This window comes from Cynara cardunculus, unplaced genomic scaffold (assembly GCF_001531365.2).
Source record: "Cynara cardunculus var. scolymus isolate 2C unplaced genomic scaffold, CcrdV1 Un_Scaffold_3394, whole genome shotgun sequence".
In the NCBI taxonomy this organism is placed as follows: Eukaryota; Viridiplantae; Streptophyta; class Magnoliopsida; order Asterales; family Asteraceae; genus Cynara; species Cynara cardunculus.
In genome coordinates, this window is record NW_020201458.1 from 18,289 (window position 1) to 40,574 (window position 22,286).

Consider the following 22,286-nt stretch of genomic DNA (forward strand, 5'->3'; position numbering starts at 1 on the left):
AAACTCCTGCTATTGTGCCCACAATCCTGACATCTTCTTGAGCTAAGCTTCGATTTAGGTCTTGGTGTCACATTAAAAATACAACAATGCAAACAACATAATCTTTACCATATTATTTCTCGTTGGGTATATAAAATCAAGACCAAGTCTGATGGGTCTTGAACAGTCGTACAGTGGCTAAGGGATTTTTGAAACATTTCGGTATAAAATTTGAAGGAACTCTTGCTCCTGTTGCAAAATTGACCTCTTATGCGATACCACAAACATCATGGTAACTCATTAGCCTGCAACGCATTAATTGAAATTGACTTTGCTCTAAACTTAGAATGGTTTTATGCAACATGACCTCATGAGGATACAACAAAAAAGCGATCCACGATGCAGAGTGTTACAAATATTGCTCCTACATCTTGCATTATATATATAACGATTTAGATACAACTAGTGAACGTGTTGTCGAACACTGACCTGATAAAAAAATTGATTCTATTTCTGCAACACGTATGGTATATTTGTATGGTGATATTTTGGCACATAACATAAAGACAGAAAAGCCGACTTCTATCATATGAGCTCAATCACTCGATATTTTTGGCTGGATTTCAATATTGTGCACTCCACAGAGCTGCAGAATCTTCACCACATCTCTTGTGGACATCTTTGAGTCTTTCGACTGATCTACAGATGCCACTGCAGCTCCAATCGAATGATGCAATGCACACATTGCCAGCTTCTGCCTTCCACTCGCAATCTACATCAATTTAAACGCTTTTAGAATCAAAATACCAAATTGTCCCCCACCCCTAAAAAACGAAAGATGAAGAACGAACCAGGAGGGGTCCCACAACACATGTTGCGATCATCGATGTGCTCGACGTCAAGACCAATGAACCAAGCACCAAGTGACACATCTTCATTTGCATACTTGTGCAAAATGGGCCTGACCATTCAAGTGTTAATGAAGAAGAACAATGGCTATTGCTCCATGTTTGACTTTTCAGAGTCAAAAGATCACTTTAGAACTTCAGATTTTATATAAATGTATAGACAATTATGCATCAAAATGTAACATAGTTTGGTTTAGTTCCTATGTAGTCTAATTAAGAATTTTTTTTCTCAATCAATGAAGCAAAGTCTCAAAATTTCCTATTTTGTACTCATTTTGTAACATTTTATGATGCGGCTACCCATTTACGAAAGAGTTACGACAAAGTGAATGATAAACTTGACATGTCATCAAATGTTAGAAGATTAGCATGTTTACCGGTCAAAATGGTAAAAGATAGAAAATTTTGAAACTTTGTTACATAAATAGGAAATTTTATTACTTTATTACATTCATCGAAAAAAAGAATTATTTGTTACACTAAATACGAATTAAGGAAAACTTCGTTGAATTTTTGATTGATTTTGCCCTAAATGTTATTTGATTCTGATATAAAATTGAAACCACACAAAGACCATATAGAAAGCACCAATTTTACTAGAAAGATTCATTAAAGAATTTCATATGAACTTGAAAAGTATTACGTTTGACTACCAGAAATAGAACGCGGATACTTACTGGTTGGTGGAGATGTATGCAGCAAGGTCGTTTGAGATAGCATAAATCTGTCCGGTTGCATGCCGAAAATATTTGTTTCCTTCCTCTCCAAACTTCCAGTATTCAGGTTCATGGTATTTGACATTCCTACCCATCAAAGAATATAAAAAGTTATGGCTAAATATTCATGGGGCTAGTATTAGAGATGTACAAAAAAGCCCGATCAGGCCAAGTAATTTTTCAAGGTCAGGTTAAAGCTCGGCCTATAAAAGCCCGATCCAGTCTATTTTCACACCAAAGCCCAGCCAGGCTTTTAAAGGTCCGGGTTTTTTTTGCTTGCTAACCCCGAAAAGCCTGGGCCTTGTAAGAAACACCAAACTAGCTAGTATATCCCATTAGGAGGTGGGGTCCAGGGCCCCGAAAAAGCCTAGGCTTTGTAAAAAACACCAAACCAAACTAGCTAGTATATCCCATTAGGAGGTGGGGTCTAGGGCACGGGATGTACATAGACTCGACCTCTACTCCAAGAACAAAAGATGAATTCAAGTCTTGGTATGGCTTACTTTTGGGCGAGAACAGGTCCAGATTTCATACATCCTGTATAGATCCGCGGTTTTGATTGATGTCGTCCAAGAGTTGTAGCTAACATGCCTGCATCACAAATAAGAATGATCAATTCTCATTTACGTAACAATAAAGAGTAGAATACACGGCCTGCAAATCCCAATTTAAGTTCTCATGCACCGACTATCCAAATTGACATTGCCATCAGTTCCCCTTTCTCAAGGGTATTTTAGTCCTTCACAATTCTAATAATGATAATTTCATTATAAACCCATACCATCGAATAAATAAATACTACTCCCTCGATCCCATAAAAATTACAATGTTGGATAGTGAGCATAAACCAAACCAAACCAAACCAAATTAGCTAAGTATATCGCACTCGGAGGCGGGGTCTTGGGGGTAGGATGTATGTAGGCGTGAGCGAATTTTCCAATGAAGATCCCCGGTTTTCGAAAAAGTGTATTTTTTTACTTACATAATGAACATAGTTCAAGGGAAATGCAGGCTATGGAACTTGGGGGTTACTCTAAGAAATCCCTTCTTTAGAGGGGTGTGGACACATTTGCTTATTTGAGTATCTTCTAAGGGGATGTTTACCAAAAGCTTATTGGGTAAGCACTTACCGCAAGAGTCACCACTCTTGCTTACCTTGTCGGGTAACATTCTCGGCCATCAAAATAGATTGTTGGCAATCATCTATTATCTGGTAACCGCTTACCGGATAAGAGTCTTCTCCCTCACTTACCGGGTAAGATTCTCGAACCTTGCTATACCTCTTACTGGGTATGATTCTCAGTCTTTGTCATACTCCCCGCTAAGGTAATGATATCCGGTAAGCGCTTACCCGGTAAATGTTTGGTAAACAACCCCAAATGCATAAAGAAGCCTTTAATAATAAGAGGAAAGAACTACTATCTTAATAAATGTTGACAAGAGCTTGTAGAGTGTTCTTCTAGCACTTAGTTGCCTAAGCGGGATCAATAAGATGCTTAAGCGGATGTAGTAAGCGTTTCATTTTAACATAAAAAGAGAGTAAACTACGTTTTTTTCGTTCCCATGGTTTATTGAAAATTGCTACCATTGTGCTCGTTTTCTGAATTTACGCTTTTCGTTCTTATGGTTAACAATTTGCTTACAATTTCGTCCCTCTGACTAACTTTGTTAAAGAAGTCCTAGCAAATTTTATCTTCTTTTCTCATTTTCTATTAAAAATATATTATATAATATTATTTTATATTATATATGTGTATATACACATAAGCAATTTCTCCATCAACAACCTCCTCCGGCCCCTCCCCTTCCCTGAACCTGACCTCCTCCTATGACCCTTACCCCTCCCCCTTCCCACGCCCCAACCACCTGCACCTTTGCAACTTCCCACCGAGCACCACACATCCTCCCACTAGTGTCTCTCTTCTTTGCTCATCCCGTCTCCCTTCCATCTCTTGTGCACTTTCCTCAAGTGATTTGGTCGATTAACCTAAAACCCAGTCTCCGTCCAACAAAACCCAGGATGATAGATAACAGGTGAGGTCTGCAATTCCCCGATCCCACTGTGAGTTTCTATCAACTCCTCTCTTTAAATACGTATATATACATACATACATATATTAGAGAAAGAGAGATGAACTATGAGGTAAGAGTCAAGTAGATAATGGGGCCACCATAAGTGTTGATCATTCTTGTATTGATGGAGGTGTTACGTGACTGATGGGGATTCGCTAAAAACATCTTGTTGGGTTTTTGTCATCAGAGGATTTGGGTTTTCGTGTAAGCAGTTAACACAGTCGATAGCAGAAATAGCAGTCGGGACCTTGATGTGAAATAGCATTATAGCAATGATATAGCAGTAAAAAGATAGGCTCATAAAATAATGTTACGACTCAAAAGATCAAGGGGAATTCTGACCTAAATAAATAGATTTGGTTGTTTGACAGATGTCAACATCCTTTTTAAAAAGGACGTGTCAGCATATCCTATAGTTGGTTGTTACTTTTTTGTTATTACTTTTCCCTTATATTCTGCATTGTACGAGCTTGGTTTCATCATGAATAGAATTACCTTCCTCCCTTATTCTCTATATTTCTCTGTTCTTTTCTGCTCTGAATTCTCGTGGATCATTAATTCTCTAACCCACCTAATTTAGAGTTGCAATCATCCGTTGGGTAACCAACCTTGATTGATTGAGGTTTATCATTGGTATCAGAGCAGTCGGTTCTGGGAAATCCAACCATTGCAATCACAGGAAGTATGGGTAAAGCCGACAATCAAGGACAGAAGCTGATGAATTCGCTGAAGCATCATCAAATATCAATCCACCTCCATCATCGCAAGAACGAGGAAGTGTCGCTGATTTGGAAACGATGATCAAAACATTTAGAGGATTATAGTGCTCGAATCGAAAATAGTAATCAGCAACAAATTATGCGGGTGGCGGAGAATACTCGAGCGATTCAGAAATTAATGATCTCCTTTCGGGTTTGTCGCTACAAATCAATCAACTCGTGGCGGATCGTTTGAAGAAGGGTGTAAATTGGTCTCTAAGCCGCCCATGCTGGTTAGAGTTGCTGATGGGGGAAGAGTTACGTGCAACACCATGATTGAAGGTTTCCAATGGAAGACGCAGTCAATGTCCTTCACAGCTGACCTTTGGTTATTACCGTTAGGAGGATGTGACGTTGTTTTGGGTGTCCAATGATTTACATCATGGGGAAGGTTAACTTTGATTTTGTAAACCATACTATTGAGTTCTCTGTCAAGGGAACCAAGGTGACTCTAAGGGGAGCAACAGAAAAAAGGGTGAAGACCGTTAGTGACCGGAAAATGAACAAGGCATTACAGCAAGGTGGACAGTTGTCCATGATGCAACTTATGGCAACTCAAGGTGACAACCAACTGCCCAGTTTCCAAATTAAGGCCAACAGCTCTAATAATTCCACTCATCCTGAATTAGTGAAGTTGTTGCAAGGGTATCGTGACATATTCCAGGAACCCTCGGGTTACCTCCTTTTCGAGAAGGATTTGATCATGTTATTCCCCTGAAAGATGGTTCAAATCCAGTAAACATCAGACCCTACCGTTACCCTATTTTGCAAAAAGACGTCATTGAACAATTAACTCGGGAATTGGTGGATCAAGAAGTGGTCAGATCTAGTAACAGCCTGTTTGCATCTCTTGTGTTGGTTAAAAAAAAGATGGGAGTTGGAGGATGTGTGTCGATTACAGGGCTTTAAACAAGATGACTATTCCTGACAGCTATTCCATTGATTGAGGAACTTATGGATGAACTACATGGGACCCAATGGTTTTCTAAAATTGATTTGCGTGCTGGAAATCACCAAATCAAAGTTGCCACCCAAGATGTTCAAAAAACAACTTTTAAAACACACCGTGGACACTTTGAATTTTTGGTTATGCCCTTTGGGCTAACCAATGCTCCCTCTACCTTCCAAAGTTTAATGAATAGGGTATTTCAACCCTATTTAAGAAAGTTTGTACTTGTGTTTTTTGATGACATATTTAAGAAAGTTTGTACAGTCCAAGTTGGACTACCCATTTGCAGCATTTAAGGGTGGTGTTGGAAACTACGAGGCAAAATCCGTAAGCGCAGCAAGTGTGTTTTTGGGGTGCCGCAGGTCGAATACTTGGGTCATATTCTCTCAAGTCAAGGAGTAGCCACTTACCCGACTAAGATCACAGCTATCGTAAACTGGCCGGTGTCAACCAATGTCAAGCAGCTAAGAGGGTTTCTGGAACTAATCGGCTACTACCGGAGGTTTGTCAAAGGGTATGGCGTGATTGCAAAACCCTTGACGCGCTTATTACAAAAAGATTCTTTTTTTTGGGATGACGAGGCAGACAAGGCTTTCTTAAATTTGAAGCAAGTGATGACTAAAACCTCCAGTTTTGGCACTGCCTAACTTCAACGAGCCATTTGTTATAGAAATCGATGCTTCTAACCATGGAATAGGAGCAATTTGATGCAGCAGGGGCACCCAATTGCCTTCATCAGCAAGGCTTTATCTTCCAGACATGTCACCTTATCTACATATGAAAAGGAGTTGTTAGTTGTTATTCATGTCGTGCAGAAATGGCATTTGTACCTGTTAGATAGGCATTTTGTGATCAGGACTGATCAACAAAGCCTTAAACACTTGCTAGAAAACAAGCTGAATACTTCATTCATCAATTGTGGCTGTCTAAATTGTTGGAATACGACTATGAGATCTCCTATAAGCAAGGGGCTGAGAACAAAGTAGCTGATTCATTATCCAGCGCAACTCATTGAGAATTGTTGCAAATGGCGGTATCCAACATTCACTCAGATCTTTATAGTCTATTCAAGAGGCTTGGAAGCAGTATACAAAACTCAAAGCTATAATTTCGGCCATTCAACAAGATGGTAGCAAACATCCCAAGTACAGCTGGACAAATCAAGAGTTGAGAAGGAAGGGTAAATTGGTAATCGGTAACTTTAAAGACATTAAGCACAAGATTATGTCTTGGATGCACAATTCATCGCAGGGAGGTCATTCGGGAGTTACAACAACTCTCAAACGCCTAAAGACTATTTTTTTGGCCAAAGATGACGCAAGTGGCTGCCTACATCAGGAATTGTGTAGTATGTCAGCAATGCAAGGCGGATACTGTAACACAGCTTGGATTGTTGCAACCTTTACCAATTCCAGAAGAGGTCTGGGAAGACATCGCCATGGATTTCATTGAAGGCCTCCCTAACATACATGGCAAGGATGTAATAATGGTGGTCATTGATCGCTTGAGCAAATACGCCCATTTCTTCTCCCTCGGCCATCCTTTCTCTGCCATAGACATAGCTTGGGTATTTTTGGATAACGTCTATAAGTTGCACGGTTTTCCAAAGTCCATAGTGTCTGATAGAGATAAAAAATTTATCAGTAATTTCTGGCAAGAGCTCATGGCGTTACAAAGTATAACCCAAACATGTCCAACAGCTACCGTCCTCAATCTAATGGCCAGTCTGAGGTATTGAATAGGTGTTTGGAAGGTTATTTGAGATGTATGTGTCACGAGGCACCTAAAGAGTGGGCAAAATGGTTACCGTTGGCTGAATATTGGTATAACACCAATTATCAGTCGGCTATAAGATGCACTCCTTTTGAGGTTGTCTGCAGCCAAGCTCCTCCGTTGCACTTGCCATACTTACCAGGGGAAAGTAAAGTCGATTAAGTGAATTGAAGTTTGATAGCCAGGGAAGAGGCCATTACTATACTGAAGCACAACTTGCATAGAGCTCAGAATCGAATGAAACAGGCTGCAGACAAACACTGATTAGAGAGGAAGCTCGAAATCGGCGACTGGGTTTACCTCAAATTACAACCTTACTGGCAAACATCAGTGGTGGACAGGCTAATATGAAGATAGCAGCCAAGAATTTCGGCCCTTACAAGGTGTGTGCAAAGATAGAGAATGTGGCTTACACTCTCCAATTACCAGCCCAATCCAGTATCCATCCCACTTTTCATGTCTCATTACTCAAAAAAAACATCATGGTCTACGCCTAGAGAGGCTGCTCCTTTGACTGCATCGGGAAGTGTAGTTAAAAGAGTTCCTGAGCAAGTCCTTGACAAAAGAACCATAAAGACGCACAACAAACAAGTCATTGAATGGCTGGTGAAATGGAGGGGAGTGCCTGCAGAAGATGCCACATGGGAAGATGCTCTCACCATGGATAGGGTGTATCCAAAATTTGATCCTTGGGGACAAGGATCCTCTCAAGGGGAAGGCATTGTTACGACTCAAAAGATCAAGGGGAATTTTGACCTAAATAAATAGATTTGGTTGTTTGACAGATGTTAGCATCCCTTCTAAAAAGGACAGGTGTCAGCATATCCTATAGTTGGTTGTTACTTTTTTGTTATCACTTTTCCCTTACATTCTGCATTGTACGAGCTTAGGTTTCATCATGAATAGAATTACCTTCCTCTCTTATTCTCTATATTTCTCTGTTCTTTTTTGCTCTGAATTCTCGTGGATCATTCATTTTCTGACCCACCTGATTTAAAGTTGCAATCATCCATCGGGTAACCAACCTTGATTGAGTTTGAAGTTTATCAAATAAATACGAATATATATATATATATATAATAGATATATAGATATACATAACTTAAAATATTGTATGCATAATACATATAAAGTGATTCAAGTCAAACAATTAAAACCACACCAGCACAGCAGTCGATTCTCGAGAGTGTTTGGACTTTGGCCTTGGAAGTTGGAAACTTGGAACCAAACAGATTCTTAATCAAGTAGGACTTTAAGCAGAGGTTTGGACTTTACACCTGGACGTTGGAAACTTGGAATTGATACAAAGTTTGAGTGTTTAACCTAATTTAATTGTTCCTTTAATCTGTTTCCTTGTTGAGTTGTTTGCAGGCTTCACTCTAAATAGCCCACACAAAGCCCAAAAGAAAAAAAATAGTCCAACAAATGGGTCCAAAACGGTAAAAATATGCGGTAAAAGAGGCCGCTATTTGCGGTATCGCTATTTTAGACCGCAAACCCTTAACCGCTATTTGTTGAGGGACCGCTATTTGTTGAGGGACCGCTATTCGATATAGCACCACGATGTGTCGCTATAGCGCGCTATTAACTGCCCAACTTCTCGTAGGAAGATTTGATCCCTGTTTACCGGAGAATTTGGGTTTTTGCCACTGTGGTTTTAGTCACCCTTCACTAGGATTTGTGTTTTGTCACCGGTGGTTTCAATGTGCCATCACCAAAGAAGAGGGGAAGGGGGAACGAGATGCCTCATGGCTCACGTGTGCCTATGTGTGTGTGTATGTAAGTACTTACTTGCAAAAATGCAGACCATAGGTCCCAAATGAGTACTTATTTTGATAGAAGGACCTTAATAATTACAAAAAATATATAAACCGAATTTGTAATTCACTCTAATTTTTAGATTATGATGCACATAGAAGTTAATTATTCAAATTATCTTAGAATATGAGCACTTTTACTAATATAATTGTTTCTAGACACAATTACTTTTAGAGTATGTGACATGTAATTGTAACTATCAAAAAGAAGACTAGAAATTTTAATTAGCATAAACCGACTTCTATTTTCCATAGATGAGGGCAATAATCACAAAATCATCCAATTTGCATCGAGGAATATGACTATGCCGGATTGTTTTATAGTTGGCCCTGATTAATTAAGCTAGAAAAGATCAAAATAGATTTCAATTTTGGCATGATTACTTTAGGAATACTAACAAGTCGGGGATCTTAATGAAAACAACCACTCTATGCTCTACTCTTTAGAGCAAAAGTCAAATCTGCATACATCATTACCCCCAGACCATATGTTGGGCTTGTTTGGTTTGGTATGGCTTGTTTGGTTTGGTTTGGTTTACTTTAAGAATATGGGCAATTAACTTCTCTAACCAGGCAAACAATTAAGGCATCACATAATTTATTAATCTGATCAATAAGATAAACCCAAATACGCTTTCTTGACAGGATAAACCTGATTAATCTCCACCTATCCTGATTAATCCCACCTGATTTAAAACACTTAAATCAAGGGCTAGTTGTTGACGGTAAGAAGGGTTTATGGAAGATTGGCCAACATCAAGAAACCAAATGAGCCCAGATCAATATATCATCATTTTCCATAACGATGATGGTTGGTAAATAGGTGATTGTAACTTGAAAGCCTTTTAGAAAATAAAATGTTGCAATTTTCATGAAACAACGCAAAGTGGAAATTTCTGCAATTTTCATACGGCAAAGGGAATAGTAATACAAATGCATCTCAAGAAAAAAGATCGAGGAGATTGTACCAAGATTGACATGAACATCATCATCCACCTTGACGTAGAACTTTGCATCCCATATAGCAAATGCAGTAGAAAAAAATATCCGTGTTTTAGCAGTCAACTCATGATACCCTTCAACATGTTCCTGTGATGATGATGATAACGTCAGATTCTACAAGGACTGAAGTCAAATACAATCAATTATTACTTGTATGTTTTTTCTTTCAGTCTTACAAGCCTAAAGAAATCTTTATGTTGGGCTTCCTCAGAGTCAATGGCTCGATCTAGAATACTCTTAGAAGTCGCGCTGCAGAACAAAACCAAGGATGAGTTGGATTTGGGCATAACAAAAAGAAGGTAAGAAAATCTACTTTTACTTGCGATAGCCAAAACATTCTAACAATGGCTTGCAAATAAGGTATAATGGGAAGCTAACTTGAACTAGTCTAAAAAAGTCAATATTTGACTTTCAAGTGTCAAATTAGTTATTTCAAGTCAAAAAGTAACAAGAATAAATTTCTTTCGATGGAAATAAACTTGATAACTACTATACTTAACTATGAGATTACTGTAAGATGGTATGAATCTCCTTGCCCTTTGGCCTTCTCATTCATTAATTTGTATAGAAAAAGGAGAGTACAAAACAGGAAAAGGTTAAGTTTCCTAGCTTAACAATACAAATAATAACATAAAATATTCAGAGAAGTATTTACACAATAATTTGAGAATTTGTGGGATTCTCTTTATCATGCCCCCTTAGTTGGAGCAAGAGGAGGTCGGACGCTCAGCCTGTATTTGAAGTCAAGGAACAGTTGGCGCGGTAACCCTTTTGTGAATATGTTGGCATATTGATAGGACGAAGGAACATGCAACACCCGAACATGACCCATCGTGACTTTTTCATGCACTTATGTATATCTATCTCGATATGTTTGGTCCATTGGTGTTAAACCGGGTTACCAGAAAGGTATGCAGCTGACACATTGTCACAATAAACAAAAGTTGCCTTTTGTGGTGGACAATGTAGCTCGAGAAGGTGGTTTCATAGCCAACATGTTTCAGCAACGACATTTGCAACGCAATATTCTGCTTCAGCACTAGATCGGGAGAGGGTAGCTTGGCGTTTCGCCGACCACGAGATCAAGTTATCGCCGAGAAAAACACAGTACCCGGATGTGGAGCGTTGGGTGTCAAGGCAGCCTCCCGAATCAGCATTGATATAGGAAACTAGTCTGGTGGATGTAGAAGGATAGAGATGTAAGCCGTGATCGAGGGTACATTTAAGATACCCGATAATGCGCTTGAGAACATTGAAATGCGATGTCTGAGGAGCATGCATGAACATGCACACTTGTTGGACCTGTAGGCAATGTCAGGCCGAGTGAAGGTGAGATATTGCAAGGCACCGACGAGACTGCGATATAGAGTGGGATCAGATACGAGATCCCATCGTAGGCACTAAGCTTGGACTTCGAGTCCACCGGAGTAGGCATCGGGTTGCAATTCGACATTTTGGCCCTATAAATAATGTCCTCTATATTTCCATTGAGACAAGAACATATTATGAGGTGTTCTTGTAACGGAGATCCCTAAGAAGTAGCTCAAGTTTCCCAAATCCGTAGTAGCAAACTCAGACTTCAAGGCTTCGATGATGTCCGATTGCAATTTATCGGAAGACACAGCAAGAATAATGTCAACATAGAGCAACAGGTAAGCGATGTTGGTTCCTCGTCGATAAATAAAGAATGAGGGATCACGTTTGCTACACATGAATCCGAGTTGCAGGATAAAATTAGCAAATCTTTGGTACCATGCCCGGGGGGCTTGCTTTAAGCTGTGTAGGGATTTGCGAAATCAGCACACGTAATTAGGAGCCGTGGGGTTAACGAACCCAAGTGGTTGGTGCATAAAGACCGGCTCCTTGAGATCCCCGTGTAAAAGGCATTTTTCACTTCAAATTGAAGGATAGGCCACTGTCATCCCAAGGCGATGCTTAGGACAGTATGGATCGTGGCCGGTTTAACTACGGGGTAAAATGTTTCGTCACAATCGAACCCAACCTATTGAGCTTTTCTATTGACCACTAGCCTCGCTTTGTATCATTCAAGTTCATCGTTCTCCCTGTATTTATGCCGAAATAACCACATACACAGGATGATATTTGCGCCTTTCGATGCGGGACAAGATCCCAAGTGTGTTGATTAATTAGAGCTCTGAATTCGTCAGACATGGCGGCATTCCGATTCGGATCAAGCATAGCCACTTTAGGGTTGGATGGGATGGGAGAGATGGTTTGGGTAGAGAGATTAAATTGAACCTTTGGTTTAAAAATGCCACGTTGGGCGCGTGTTTGCATGGGATGCATGTGGTGGGGAGCCGTCAGATGAGGAGATGACAGAGAAGAAGCAATAACCGAAGGTTGGGTGGGTATGTCAAGTAGAGTGGTATCCGTATCAGGGGTGGTGGCCATAGGCGTAGAGGGGGAGGCTAGGGAGGTTACTGTTGAAGGTGAGGTCGGGGTAAGAAGGGGTGGAGGAGAGGGATTCGTACGAAGTAGGAGATCAGTGATAAGAGGGAAGACTATAGAATGGGTATGGAATTCATAATATTGTGGTTATGATGTTTTTAGGTTGGAGAATGGGAAAGTGGATTCTTCAAAGGTCACATGACGAGAGATCAGAAATTTATTTGAGGAGATGTCGTAGCATAGGTAACCATCGTGATTTAAGGGAAATCCTAAAAAGACGCACGAAGAGGAGCATGGGGCGAGTTTATGGGTTGTGGTGGACGAAAGATTTGGGTAACATAAACACCCGAAGTTGCGAAGATGGGTGTAAGTGGGGACACGACGAAAGAGGATTTTGGTCGGCGTTTTATTATGAAGAGTGTGAGTAAGAAGGATGCTAATGATGTAGGCAGCTATGTGCAATGCGTAATGCCAAAAGGTGAGGGGTAGAGATGCATGAATAAGGATGGTGCAGATCATGTTATTTATGGTGCGAATGATACGTTCGGCCTTTCCGTTTTGAGGTGCTGTATGTAGACGAGAAATGAAAGACCATGCCATTGTCGGCACAAAATTGATGAAAGGAAGAGTTATTAAATTCACGACCATTGTTGCATTGAAAGGCTTTGATTTGTTTCTAAAATTGAGTTTCAATGTATGTCGGGAAAATGAGAATTCAGAAAGATAGAAAATACTTGAGATTTGTATTTGAGAGGAAATACCCAAAGATAATGAGAAAATTCATCAAGCAAAATAAGATAATATTTATGGCCTAATTTACTTGCAATGGGGGATGTCCATAAATCTGCATGAACAATGTCAAACGGAGAATAAAAATAGAATGAGATGACGAAAACGAAAGCTTAACATGTTTTCCTAGTGGACAAGAATAGCAAAGAGAGGTGTTGGCCCCTTTATTACATGAGATAAAATTACGATGCATAAGAAAATTAAGAACTGCCGCTCCTGGGTGACCGAGTCGATTGTGCCAAGTTGCGGTAGAGACGGCAGCTAGAGAGAGGAGAAGTTGAAGGAGTCTCGAAGAATGGATAAAGGTCCCTTACGCTATTGCATCTCATAAGAATGTTCCCCGTATGAGATCCTTACAGAGAAACCAAAGGGATCAAATTCAACAAATACATGATTGTCAGTCGTGAATTTTCTAATAGATACGAGACTTTTAATAATTTGAGGAGCATGAAGGACGTGTTTTAGGAAGAAGGGCGGGTGGGGGGAGGGGTAGTGGTGTTGCCATAACAATGAAGTGGAATACCGTCACCATTTTTTATTTTATTTTGAAGTATATAATATTTATATACGACAAATGCAACAAATAAACTCACACACCCTCCTCACCTATGGTGAGGTTTGAACCCCTGACCTCCTAGAAGGCCAAGGGCTACGATACCGCTAGGCCAAAGGCCCTTTGGTGAATACCATCACCATTACCGGCAAGGATACATCGAGGATTACTCAAAATAAAAATTTGTGGGAGTTTACCGGTAGAGAGGGTGGGATTGGACGTGGTGTTAGTGTCCATATACCGGTTATCATCAAGTTGTTGAATGGTCATGGTGCTAAAAGCATTGCCCAAATTGGTAGGAGACATGCATATGGAGCCGCCATATGTTGTTGTTGAGGAGCAAGGAAAGCATGTTGTTGAGGCATGTTGTGAGGACGGCTAGTTGGATTGTGCCCGAGAAGGTCTGCTTGAGGGTGAGTAGGCGACGCGTAGGGTATAGGCAGGGCGGTACCACCCATTGTCTGTAGGCGCTCCTGGGGGTGTCCATGGTTGTTGATACAATGGCTATCGAGATTAAGATAGATGACCACGGCCTCCATGGTCGGGGAGACCCCACGGCCCCGACCATTTCCTTGTCCCCTTGGTGGTGTTGTGGATCAGATTGGGAAGGAGTCGTTGTTGGCACAGTTGAGGACCTGATTATGGGCTTACCACAAATGTTTGTTGATGTTACTCTTGCTTGGTGCGACCTTTCCTTTGAGATGAGTTGAGAGCGAGGCTCAATGAAACTGGGTAGAGGGTCGGCTTGCTGAATCATGGTAGCAATGGTACTGTATTCGCCTATCAAAAGCCTAGAAATCAATTGCAATACCATCTTTTGTTCAGATACGGGGTGCCAACGTTAGTCAATTGATCAACGATAGTTTTGAAGTGTTTGCAGTAATCCGCCATGTTGGTGAAGTTTTCAAGACGTGTCGTATTAAACTGCTCTTCTAGATACACAGCGCGGATATGTTTTCTTGAAAGATTTATGCAAGACGAGTCCATAATTCTTGAGCCTTAGCGGCGGGTTTCATTTTTTTGAAGATCTTTAAAAATAGTGCCATAGATCCATTATTTTATGATGACATCTAGGCGGATCCATGTAGAATCGTCGATGGTAATTGGTCGACGTATGTCGGGGTCGACGTGGTCAAGAACATTGTATGTACATGCATGGATGTGAAATAGTTCAACCCATGAGGCATATTGGCCATCTTCTTGATCGAGGAGAATAGGTATTAGGGTCTTGATGTTGCTTATGGCAAAATCCCGGTGAAAGGGGTTTGAAGATGAGGAGCTTTCGGTCTTAGTAGCACCGTCAACGGCCATTGAGAGAAAGGAGATGGTCGTCGGAGAATCAAGAAAAGAGGAAAATCTTTAGAGGTGCTCTGATACCATGTAAGATGGTATGAATCTCCTTGCCTTTTGGTGTTCTCATTCATTCATTTATATAGAAAACAAGGGGAGTACAAAACAGAAAAAAGGTAAGTTTCCTAGCTTAACAATACAGATAATAACAGAAAATATTTACGCAATAATTTGAGAATCTGTGGGATTCTCTCTATCAATTACTTGTTTCAAGAAAAAGAAAAACCCCTATTAGCAGATGTTATATGATATCCTAGTTAGTGTTTGTGCAAAAGGGTTTCACCGACAACCCCATAGCCAGCCCACACCGCTCTGGCCAAGAGAATTTGAAGGAAAGAAAAAGAAAACAAATATACGCATATGTTTGTATTTACTAAATTCGTTTTATCTTACTATATAAACACTATTAACAAGGAAAAGTGTTGCACTATTATCATGAAAAACTACAAGTATACTTTGCCAAGTGAAACAAACTAAGAAATAAGCATTTATGAATGAACATATATATAAAAAAAAAGAGAATCACCTGTGACCGATCATGAAACGGACAACAATACCCTTTTCCTTCTCAAGCTGAATTAGCTTTTCACCTAATCAAACAACACAAAGATTCAATCATATTCAAGAAATACAGAAATGTATATATAAACAACTATAGACAGCAGTACCCCTAGGCATCCATGTTTCTCTAATCGAATCACGTCTCCTTCTGCTACTAAAAGCAGTGTTAATCCCAATAACCATAAACACTTTCTTCCTTCTCCTGCTATTGTCCGCAGCCGTATTGTTAGCCTGCATCTCATCATGATCCACTTCCTCAGATGAACTTTGATTGCCAGGAAGCTCCAATCTCAGCTCTGAAATTGAGTTTCCAAGTGACCTGATAGACCTCCAAGAACCGAACAAATTATATTTTAAATAAATAAAATTCATACCATAGCAATGAAATCAGCCATGTTTATGGCTATGAAATAATTTAACCCTCTTGAAGTTTCAGTGTTGTAAAGTTGATCTCAGATGTTGAAGCTCATAAAAGTTCAAAAACCCTCTTGTTTTTCTAGCTTATCTCATATGATTCATAGGACCTAGACATATCTAAACATATCAGGATCTATAGTTCTTTTTATCATATAACTCATCAAGCACATTCACAACACAAGCATCCATAGATAGAGAAATAAAAATTAATAGAAAACAAAGTACTCACTGGATTGCTTCTTGGGTTTTGTGAACTTCTCTCATTAAATCATTATCCTGAACAAAACCCATCAAGAACACATCAGATTGATAAACCCCAAAAATATTAATATCCTTTAGTTTTTTTATAAGCAAAAACCTTGTTCGTTATGCAATCATCAGCAACAAAACTCATATCTTGTTCTTTCCGTCTCATAATCCTTCCATCGGATTCAACAGGAGCCCAGACCCTAAAATAGTCAAAAGCACTAGTGATTAGAGAACCAAAGGATCGGATCGACTTCGATTGAAATTACACTAACCCATAAAAGAATTGATCACACCGAACAAATGGGTTCTCTAAAATCGTTATGGAAATCCCAATTTCAGTTTCAACTTCATGACAAACACAAACACAAACACAAACCTGCTTGTAAAGAGCATCCCAAAGACGAAGCTGAAGATGCTGAAAATGACAATCCACTTCGGTGATACTTTTCCCCCACCGCTTCTGTTGTTCTTCATCTTCTCTTGTTCGCGCGTAAATTTAGAGAAAAAGAGAGAGATTCAACTAGGAAAAGTCATGGTATTTGTGAAGTGTCCATATATATATAAACGCAAATCATGGGTCGTGTGGAAGTCAATTGTCTCCCTTTGAAAGAATGGTCAAAATGTGACAAAAAAAAAAGACCTCTTCTTCTCGATGAAACTGGAGTCGTTGTAGATGCCAATGTTTTGTCTTCTATTAAATACCACATTTTATTCCTTACCCATCACTTTTTCATTAATTAACTTTGTAGTTAGTATTGAATGGAATGGAATCTGTCAAATAAATCTTTAAAATCTAACGTAACATTTGATTCGTAATTAGTATTGGATGGAATGAAATCTATCAAAAAAAATTGACTTTTAAGAAATTGGAATGGAATGTTGTTAGGTTTTGCATCTGTTTGGNTTGGATGGAATGAAATCTATCAAAAAAAATTGACTTTTAAGAAATTGGAATGGAATGTTGTTAGGTTTTGCATCTGTTTGGTTGACAGAATTGGAATGAAATATATTAAAAGAATTGGAATCTGTATATTTGATTCAAAGAATATAGTTTTGTGAAACCTGCCTTAACGCATTGCCTCCTTCTCTAAGATCCAAGTGCCCCAAGCCTTCGCCCAAGCCCCATGAACCAGCTCTCAACTTGGAATGGGCAAGCCAGATATTGCAACATCAAGCCCAACCTACCGAGCCCAACTCAAGGTACAATCCACTTTAATACCCCCGCTTGGGTAATAGGCAAGCGCTGCCAAGCCCAAGCTTTGAGTTGTGTAACTTTATTTTTTTAACCATAAGGATGTTGCCTGATTAGTTTGAGTTTGGCTCCAAATGTCAAAAGTACCAGGAGGTCCCAGGTTCAAATCCAAGGAGGAATAAAAATCTCCTTGTGGCCACGAAGGTTCAAATGCGGTGACTCTGGGCTATTTGCAAAGCAGATGGTCGTCATGGGATTAGTCAGCTCGCATAGCGTGTTGAATATCCAGGTTAATCAAAAAAAAATATAGTTTTGGAATTAGAATGAAATTATGGTAAATGACTAAAATATCTTTTTTGATAAATTAATTTTTTTAAAATAAAAATACTTTAATATAATAATTATTAATTACTTTAATTTTTTTTTAAACTAAAAATACTTCATTAAATATTTTAATGTGTAAAACAATATAAAAATAAACAACTCAAATATAACCATAAACCAAATGACGTTACTAAATTGATAGCCAAAATACCAAAGCATGTTCAAATACATGTTTCAAAAGCCATTAAACATCATAATTCTCAAAAAAGAGGTAAAACATCAAGCATAATCATTCATGCAAAATATAGCTCACAAACTTTTCTCGAGCTTCTCCTTCATAGTTCCAAAAGCTTAACACGGATTCAGGTTCATGTGTTATTTTTCTCAATGCTATAAATTTTTCGATTGAAGTAAGATTCATTTTGGCAAGTTCAAAACCAACCATGAAAGTCTTTTGATGTAAATCCATTTCAACTTGCAGTAACTTGTTGTTCGTCGGTTTATTCAACCTTAGATTTCAACACAAAAATAGAACTCGGCGCAAGTATACACCTTGAACTACTATCGTCTTGTAACAAGTAATAATGGTAAACTACCAAATATCGTTCCCACAGAGATAACTTTGCAAAGTTCGTCAAAAGTCCAGTCTATAAAAACTAATTTCAGATGGCGAATCGAGGGATTTGATGTATCTAAAATTGGGTGATTTGATTAACAACTAAGAAAAATATCAGTCTTAAAAAGAAGCACAGAGTCCAACAGTTGATTAAGACATTAAACAAATGATTCAGCAAAAAGATGACATAGCATTCCTGTCACAATTATCTAAAATCAATAAATGATTTTATATAACTATGACAGTATCAACTATCAGGTCAGACGGCCTCCCAAGAGCACACACCGGTCAACGTGCTATCGATACGATATCATTTATGTTAGACGTCGTGAATCCTAGCACAACACAGTATTACCATCTTACACCGTAGGAGTATAGCATTTGTCAGACAGTAAAGCTATTTATAGTCTTCTCCTATTACCTCAGGTTTTGAAAGTCAATACATTTTTATACACAAAATCAATTAATTTTAATGTAATCATCAAATGAAATATTAAGCACCTGAAACAAATAGTAGACTATAATGCTAACAAGACACCTTTGTACTTTCACATCGGCTTTGGTCTTAATTTCCTGTTACACCCCAAGCTAAGGCGTTTAGCCCATCATCGCTCGGTTTCTTCTCTCAAAGAATATAAGGACTAAAAAATAAATAACTGATACGGAAAAGTAAATTACAGAAAGTAAATTGCAGAGATTAAATTACAAGAAATAGAAATACTGAAATTTAAAGTACTGGAAAGTAAATGACAGAAATATAAATGATTGAAAGTAAATTGCTGGAAATTAAAATACAGAAAGGTAAATTGCAGTAAAGTAAAATGCAGAAAAGTAAAGACTGAAATATAAAGGACTGAAATTAAATTACTAATAACTAAATATTATTAATTAATCTAAGACATGATGTAAAGTAGTACTTGATGAGATGAAGATGTGACAAATGAAAGCCTTGAAAAGAGGGGTTAACTTTGAAGAAACTTGCAAGACAAGTAAACAAAATTTGCAAAACAAGTTTCGTTACTAAGACCGAAAAGTTATTTGCAAAATCTTAAGAACAGAGTATTTAGTCTACGTAAATTAGTCGTGAGCCACAAAGGATGAAATCCAATGTAAAGCAACAAAGATCGACTAATTTATAACTTGGAACGAAAATCAGAAAACGTATCGTAACTTGGAAATAAGAACAGAAATGAGATGGAGATTAAATATGAGCACTTGAATTAAAACTTGAGAACGTAACCGCAACTTCACTTCACAAAAATCGGTTCTTGGTTGGAAACAAGAAAACCGAAAGCTTAAATATCGAAAGCCATAATCTAGAGAGCAAATTAACATAAAGATTATATGTGTAAGTGGTTAAGTAAAAGGTGTTTAAAACAAAGCCTTAAGCCTCTATTTATAGGCTAAGGAAGCTTGCACATGGGGCTCACCTAATAGGACAAATGGTGCTTCAAAAATGGTCTTTGACCAGGCCGAAGACCGTTGACCCAGCAACTTCAAAGGAGCAGCCCAAGGAAATTTGGCTCAGGCAAAAGGTGCAGCTCACGAGCTGGTGCTATAGGACTCTGCCACACATGCTCCTACAGGACTGCTGCAGGATTTGGCCCAAAAATCATCAAAAATCTGCATAAACAGAGAATTAACATTAGATATGATATAATACTACTATTATATAAAGATGACATAAAAAGACTCACTTAAGACACTAATGGGCAAATAAAACAAGTGAAAACGATTAAGAAAATGATGTAATAAGGTTAATAAATTAACACTTATCACACCCCCAAACTTGAATTGTTGTTTGTCCCCAAATAACATAAAATGACAAATTAAAAGACTCAAAGGGTTAATAAACTAAAAAAAATTTGAGCATAAATATTCAATAGCCAAAGTATGCATATTTTTGAATTTTTTTTAATCAAAGTGTTATACTCTTGACTTGATGCTTGATATCTATAGCTCTTCATAAACCTAGCTCCCACAAACTTAAGTCTTTCATATTGTCAAACCATAAGCTAGCCTACATTTCTTTTCCTATACTAGATTCAACAGATAATTTGGGACTTTGAATTGGGTTTTGCATTTGGCTTTTTCTTTTCAATGCATGCATTTTACCTCATCTCACTTTTTTCACTCCATAGCACAATTTTACTGCTATGCATCTCATATTGAGGTATTTTGGACACTTTGGTCCTTTTCAAACATTTTGGTGTACTTTGACATTCTTTTGTATGCACAAGACATGAAACTTTGTTTCTTTGTTTGTCTTTTGGTCTTAATGCATATGTTTCATGAACTCTATAAAGTGTTTGGTACTTTTAGGACCCTCCCCCAAACTTAAGGGAAACAATGTCCTCATTGTGAGTGTAACAAGGCTACAAATTGGCCAAATTGAAATGGAAGCCCAATTGAATCAAGTTCAAGCTTTGGAAATGGTTCGCTAGTTCTAGAGGCTGAATTTAAGAAAAAGATGGTTTAAGCTTTGGATTATTGTGGCTATGGCATCAGTTCAAGCATTTGTACAACACATTCGTCATTTATTCTATTTTTGGTGCATATATGGCTAAAGGAAGTATGCTACTTAAAATCAGTGCCCAAAATTCTAAAATAAAACAGAACAACAAAGATGATCAATAACAAGTGTAATTGATTATCTTTAAAGGTAAAAAGACTCAAAAATAATTGAAACAGAAAAGCAAAGATGAGAAGTCACAAGTGTGACTTGATCATCTTGTGAAATTAAAATGACTTAAAGATTCAAGACTCAAAGAAAGGATTTAGATAAAACCAACAATCCAACTCTATGTCAAATTGACCTTAGAGTCAGGATGTGGTACCAAGGTTGAGTTTAAAACCAAGTAAACAGTCAATCAGGGGATTGTATTTCCAAACAACATGGTAACATGAAACTAAACAATGGGATTGCCATTGTTTTACCATGAAACAGCCCAATTGGAACTAAACAATGGGATTGTCATTGTTCTACCAAGAAATAGACCAAATGGAACCAGATAATGGGATTGCCATTGTCTTTTCATTACACAGCCTGCATTAGTTTTATAAAAACATATGGAGGTGAGAATGAGTGCATCAAACAAGGTCCTCCCTCAAAACAGTCATACAAGCAGTGCAAACAACAACCTATCAGTAGTAAAACAACAAAGATAATGCATGACCAGGACTATATGATATCCTAAAAACAGCAAATATCCTCAATTGAGGCAAAGAGAAAACAAAATCATCAATAGATATGCAAACCATGCCCTTAGACTATGTATGCCTGAAACAGCAAAGAAACTAAACAAGAGAATTTTAAGACAACAAATATCAAAACAAAGATACAATTTACTAATGAAAACAACAAATTTAAGATCCCAAAGAAACAAATTTTGTTGAACATATTTTGTGAAGCAGGACACATCAATAAGAAAAGCATGGTCATAATGGTGGGACTACATAGCACTTAAAACAACAAATAGAATGTATGAGCATGACTGTCTCAATCTTAAAGCAACAAAGATTAGAGACAACATAAAGCATGCTCAAGAAATATTAAAACAACAAAATGAAACTAAGATGGTAACTATAAATAGTAAAGGAAACTAAGAGCACCCACATGGGGCTTTCATATGGATTGCAATTTGAATTGCAAATACATTTTTGAAGATGATTGCTGCCATGTAGGATTTTGAATTGCAAAATTTGCAATTCCATTTGAAAGCCACGTGGGCACCACTTCCTCTCCAATTTCTTTTTGTTTTTTCTAATTATTTAAATAAATTAATTTTTATAATATTAATATATTTATTAATTAAATTAATTATTCTTATATGAAAATATTCTATGCATGT

The 22,286-nt window shown here is 38.1% G+C and overlaps 1 protein-coding gene across 2 annotated transcripts; it reads right to left on the bottom strand.

Moving 5' to 3' along the window:
• Nucleotides 1-386: 386 nt before the first annotated feature.
• Nucleotides 387-16,870, bottom strand: LOC112503615 (beta-1,3-galactosyltransferase 7-like). Of its 2 annotated transcripts, none has more exons than XM_025107618.1 (11): nucleotides 16,680-16,870; nucleotides 16,413-16,503; nucleotides 16,284-16,330; nucleotides 15,745-15,956; nucleotides 15,603-15,666; nucleotides 10,152-10,224; nucleotides 9,942-10,062; nucleotides 2,107-2,194; nucleotides 1,565-1,690; nucleotides 831-940; nucleotides 387-751 (listed from the first exon to the last, which is right to left on the bottom strand). In XM_025107618.1, exons 1-11 carry the CDS (start codon nucleotides 16,775-16,777, stop codon nucleotides 603-605), a joined length of 1,179 nt encoding a protein of 392 aa, XP_024963386.1. In that variant the 5' UTR covers nucleotides 16,778-16,870; the 3' UTR covers nucleotides 387-602. The 2 variants fall into 2 exon arrangements, with proteins under 2 accessions (XP_024963386.1, XP_024963385.1); XM_025107617.1 differs by having other exon boundaries at nucleotides 15,745-15,965; nucleotides 16,680-16,828.
• Between the last annotated feature and the right edge of the window lie 5,416 nt (nucleotides 16,871-22,286).